Raw genomic sequence first — 4,935 nt, 5'->3', positions numbered from 1 at the left:
TTTAGGAAAGCGGTCAAACAGTAGGTATGTATAGTACAAAGTACTTACTTATATCAAAGGCTCCTTGGTGCAGCTGGTTTAGCATTGGGTTACATATGCTTTAGATCCTAAGGTTGAGTGTTCAATTCCCCAATGTTCCATTTTTTTTATGTTATATATTAATAATAATAACAACAGTCTGTTGGAATTCCGTTGGACTTCTGTTGGATTTGTCCACTGGAATTCCGTTGGCACTTGCTCGTCATTTCCAGTGGACTGGGTGCTAGTTTGCTGTTAGTCCATCGGAAGTCCGTCGGAAAAGTCCGACGGACTTTTCAGTCCGACCAAAAATGCTCGGAAAAGCTTCGGACATTCACCGGAAAATTTGCTGCATTTCAAAGCAGAAAAATATCTGTTCTGCATACCCTCAGTCCGACGGAGTCCGCTCGGAGTCCGCTCGGAAAAGCAGTGGCAGCGTAAAGACCTCGAAAGTGCTACCATTTCAACAGCTTCAAGCAACTCTTGCTCTTCACCATCATCCTCTTGGTCTTCATCATCATCACTCTCATCCTCTTCTTCACCATCAATCTCATTCTCCATTGTCATTTCAGATGATTCCCAGGTTCGGGCCAGTGCAAGTTCCTCAACTCTTGGACCCCAAGATGGACTCATTGTCTTGTGTGGAATCACTAAGCATACTTTATCCTGCCAGATGTTGCATAGACATAGCAAAGTATATGCATGTAACTCCAGTTGATGCCTAACATCTTGATCTTGCTCACTTTGCATAGCCATCATAACACACTTCCACTCTTCTGCAAACCATTCTTGCATTGCACTACGCTCATAGGACAATCATCGCAGCTCTTCCTGGCATCGATCCAGCTCCAATAATGATTTAATTCCTTTCCGCACACCTTCATCACCCAGCCATTGTGGGATTTCCCTGCCAGAAGAGAGATCCATGTCATCTAAACCAACATCCTGCCAGATGTCATCATCAACATCTAGTTTGAACAGGCCATCAGTGGCTATTCTGTGTGGTGCACATGCACCACGAGGACTTTCTTTTCTTTTAATCATCTTTTCCAGTTCAGCACAGATATCATTATATTTCTTGGCCAACTTTTGAATTCCTGGTTCTTTGCGCTTTATTTGAGATTCTGAATGTTCCTGTAGTTTTTTGGCTTCAAAAAGAATATAAGTCCCCATTTTTTCAAAAAGTTGGCTCAGTCACTTACTATTGGTTGTTGTCTTACGATATGCTCGCTCTAAACTATCTAGTTCAAATTTGCGCTGTTGCAGACGATTTCTCAAGTGTTGTTTCACAGCTAAAGCATTGACCCGGAGTCGAAGGAACTTATTGCCCAGCAAGCGTTCAAGATTTAAACGGCTATCAGCTCCCAATGTGGCACTTTTAGACTTCAATGACTTCTCAGTCTTCTCAAATTTTTCCTTAAGATCTTCCAGATGCAGTCTAACATCTGAAACGTCCCAGCCATCATCATATTTCCCCTTTTGAATCATTGTCTCAAACTTATATAGCTCTGTTTTGAGTTCTGTCATAGAATCCTTTAGCTCCAAAATCTCTTGAATAACCTTGTCCACCAAGTTTTTTCCTTGCCTGGGACTTGGTTTTGTCTGGTGAGCCATCTGAGCAGCCCAATTTGTTCTCAAGAGATCTTCAGTGATATTTTTCTGCTGAAGTTCAGCCAAAACAGCTGTAGCCTCATTTCTTCGCAGAATAGCAGCATTCCATTTTCTCCTTAGCCAGTCTCCCAGACCCATGAGAGATTTGCGGTCCAGATGTTTCACTTGGGTATCAATTGTATAGATACGTGTGTAGTAGCCACTAACACGCAGTGACGGAATCAAAAGCTTAATTGAGCTCCAGAATCTTTCACAGCCTTCACCATCAGTTAATCCAAAACCAGTACACTTTCTTGGATGGTAAATAAGCTGGCAAGCCCACTGATGACCATAAGCATGAAACACTGAGATAGCCCATATCAAACGATCATGAAAGTCTTTTAGAAAACCCCATTTAACACAACTTCGATGAAGTTGACAGCCAATATCATAGAGTACACCCACACGTGCAGTAGAGGGTAAGTGATCAAAGAGACGCTCCAAAAGAACAAGAGCATAATGTTGCTTTTCACCAGCTGAAGTCATATTGGCAAGCCACAGAACCCGATCATGTCGACAGAGCATTGCCATTAGACCTGTGTCTGAGAAGAACTGAGTACTAGCTTTAACTCTCTTTTCATCTGCAGCAGTAAAAGAGTCTTCACACAAGTTTAACACAGAGTTAGGTACTTTTATACCAGGTTCACAGTGATCTGCAGCCTCTGACACAGGTGGTTGCCTAGATTTCTCATTGCCTTTTGGTTTAACTTGTGGTCGAATATTCTCTACTGTGGTTTCCATCGCTTTGACATCAGTTGGGGAGACAAAAATGGTATCAGGATGCTGACGAGGAGCAGGTGGTTCCTTGCCTTGAGCCTTTCTTGATTTCTGCTTGAAGCATGCATCTAGACATACTATAAAGTCGACACTCCAAAAGGAACCTTAGTAACAACTCTTGAAATAGAAGAAGGATCACACACAGTTCATCCTTTTTCTTCCAATCCTTTCCCCCAAAACAGAGTGGGCAACGGGAGCGTAAGTAGTTACTCGGTTGATCTTCATTATCTGTCTCAGGAACAGATGCAGCCTCTGGAGTAGCATTTTCACTATCTGGACTGATCATTTCTGCATCTATCAAATGTGGCTCTCAGCTTAACCATAGGGAAAATCCCTGGCTTGTACTTACCATCATCTATACAAATAGATATAAGATGAACAAACCCCCCAAAATATATATATATAAAGTGTCATCATACCTGAAGAATCAGTGACTGGCAGCCTAAATTGATCCAAGTAGTTGGCCAACTGGTGGTTTTTCTTATCAATCAGTGTAGCATACCACTGCATAGCAGCCCCAAAGTGCCGGCGCAAGTTATTCTAAGAAAGACACCAGATATCAGAAACCATCCATAAAAAAACTGGGAACTTACTCGAGTAGATAGCTTGTACCTCCTATTACCAAGAAATGACTCCAAGGTCTCACACCAAGCTGTTGTATTTGGCGCAGCATTGACAAAAAGGCCATTGACAAACTCAAGCATATTCAGGTCAACTGCAAGAGAGGGCAAAAGTGGAGCACAAGGAAACAAACCCCGCTGAAGCAGTTGCAGGGCTGGAGATGTGCATGTGCACAGAGTGAGTGTCTCAATCCCTGCCCAATAAGAATAAAAGAGCAACCAAGACAAAACAAAAAATTAACATACTTTCAAAAAATATACATGCAACTTTTAAAGATCTCCCGGCATGACAACCACTACAACCAGCCACCTGTCTAACTTCTAACATATTTCGCAGAGAGTCAGTCTCCCTCAGGAGTTGAATATAAGGTTGCATAAGAGCAGGAAGGATTTCCCCCTCCCATCGCTGAAATTGGCGTGCCTTTTTACCTGGTTTTACCCCTTCAGCTTCACCAATTATGTCAGTGGCCAAAGCCTTGAAAGTATCAGTTTGATCCTCTTGAAAGGAATCTATATGCTGGACAAAATGGCCCTGGGGAGTGTAAACATTGGCCCGGGGTTCAGATGTCATGTCTCCCGTGCCATAGACTCTCCGTGTTTGGAATGTGCCTGCTGCCACTAAGCTTCTGGGAAGCTCTTCACGAGACTTTACCGCTTTCCGTTTGAACATGGCGCCGTTAGACGAGGGACAAAGATGGGGAGGGAAGAAAGGCAAAAACCAACCATTGACTGTCTTATCTCACCTACACAATCAATCACAAGACAGGTCTATTATTATACATATGTCCGAAATTAACATGACGTGAGAGGAGAGTACAAGATATTGCCCAAAATGTGAATACCCTATGTCCGATGTTAGTCCGTGGCACGATGAATCAATCAGATTGCAATGAGCCTACCTCCGATGTTGATGCGTGCCACAATATATGATGGGAGGCCCCCTGCCCGCTAGGCGCTAGACGATGACGATGACGGGACGTCGCGATGACGATGTCAAGCGTCCCCCGGCCAACCCAATACCACTCGTCGTAAAGCTTCCACGTACTTCACGCGATCCTGCCAATTATCCGCCGCTAGGCCCACGTGAGAAGGTGGATCTGTGGAGATGACAACACCGTTGCTGTCATCAGGGAAAATGCGACGAATGAGGTTCTCGCGCAAGCCGGCTTCAGATACTGATGTCCAGGCAGCAGGCAAGAGATGACGGTCGAGCTGGCGGATCTCGTGGCGGAAATTCTGTTCAAACACGTTCCAAATCACCTGTGATATGATGTCAGGGGTGAGGCCGGCGTCGTTTTCCCCTTGCATGACTGCCACGTTCCCCCAATAAACCACATTGGGACGAGAGCCGAGAGACACTGCATTGGAGAAAATAGAAGCTTGAACCTCCTTGGCCTTGGAAGAACGGCGGTTGGTCCCCTTTGTCACAAGCCGATCTTTTCCCTTGTTTTTTTGCACCCCACCATGGGCTACTTTGCTCGTTGAGGGTAACGGAGGGAGCAAGCGCATTTCCTTGGCGAAATCGTAGAGATAATTCTGCCAATGCTGGGGCGCAGGCAAATGCAGGGCGGTATCGACGTTGATGAGCGACTGAAGCCACTGAGCTTGCATCATCAGCCAAGCCAGTATCATGCTTCTATGGTTTGCGCCGGTGATAAAGAGAAAGGGGTCCGGGAATTGATAACCGCGGAGCTTGTTCCCGACGGGGTTCGAGGTTATGCGGCGAGAATCGGTATCCACCGCTGCTAACGCCTTCTTCCAGGCAGCGGATTGCGGTGGTACATAGTCCAAATCCGGCTCCTGGAATTTGGCGAGATTTACGCCGACTATAACGAACCAATTCAATTAGTAACCGCCGAGATGGGCCAGA

At 45.1% G+C, this 4,935-nt stretch overlaps 1 protein-coding gene across 1 annotated transcript in view; it reads right to left on the bottom strand.

Moving 5' to 3' along the window:
* Nucleotides 1-273: 273 nt before the first annotated feature.
* The window catches only part of LACBIDRAFT_330411 (uncharacterized protein), a gene marked incomplete at both ends in the record, with an annotated part of 6,860 nt that continues 2,198 nt past the window's right edge, over nucleotides 274-4,935 (bottom strand). Inside the window, 13 exons of the mRNA XM_001884653.1 lie at nucleotides 274-794; nucleotides 897-1,142; nucleotides 1,221-1,793; nucleotides 1,952-1,973; nucleotides 2,074-2,249; nucleotides 2,457-2,513; nucleotides 2,656-2,739; nucleotides 2,795-2,800; nucleotides 2,865-2,985; nucleotides 3,039-3,160; nucleotides 3,200-3,259; nucleotides 3,312-3,803; nucleotides 4,079-4,891. Coding sequence (XP_001884688.1) covers nucleotides 274-794; nucleotides 897-1,142; nucleotides 1,221-1,793; nucleotides 1,952-1,973; nucleotides 2,074-2,249; nucleotides 2,457-2,513; nucleotides 2,656-2,739; nucleotides 2,795-2,800; nucleotides 2,865-2,985; nucleotides 3,039-3,160; nucleotides 3,200-3,259; nucleotides 3,312-3,803; nucleotides 4,079-4,891 — 3,293 coding nt within the window. The remainder of the gene's footprint in view (nucleotides 795-896; nucleotides 1,143-1,220; nucleotides 1,794-1,951; nucleotides 1,974-2,073; nucleotides 2,250-2,456; nucleotides 2,514-2,655; nucleotides 2,740-2,794; nucleotides 2,801-2,864; nucleotides 2,986-3,038; nucleotides 3,161-3,199; nucleotides 3,260-3,311; nucleotides 3,804-4,078; nucleotides 4,892-4,935) is intronic.

This window comes from Laccaria bicolor, genomic scaffold, assembly GCF_000143565.1.
Source record: "Laccaria bicolor S238N-H82 LACBIscaffold_27 genomic scaffold, whole genome shotgun sequence".
Classification (NCBI taxonomy): domain Eukaryota; kingdom Fungi; phylum Basidiomycota; class Agaricomycetes; order Agaricales; family Hydnangiaceae; genus Laccaria; species Laccaria bicolor.
This window is presented reverse-complemented; position numbering and strand designations above follow the sequence as displayed.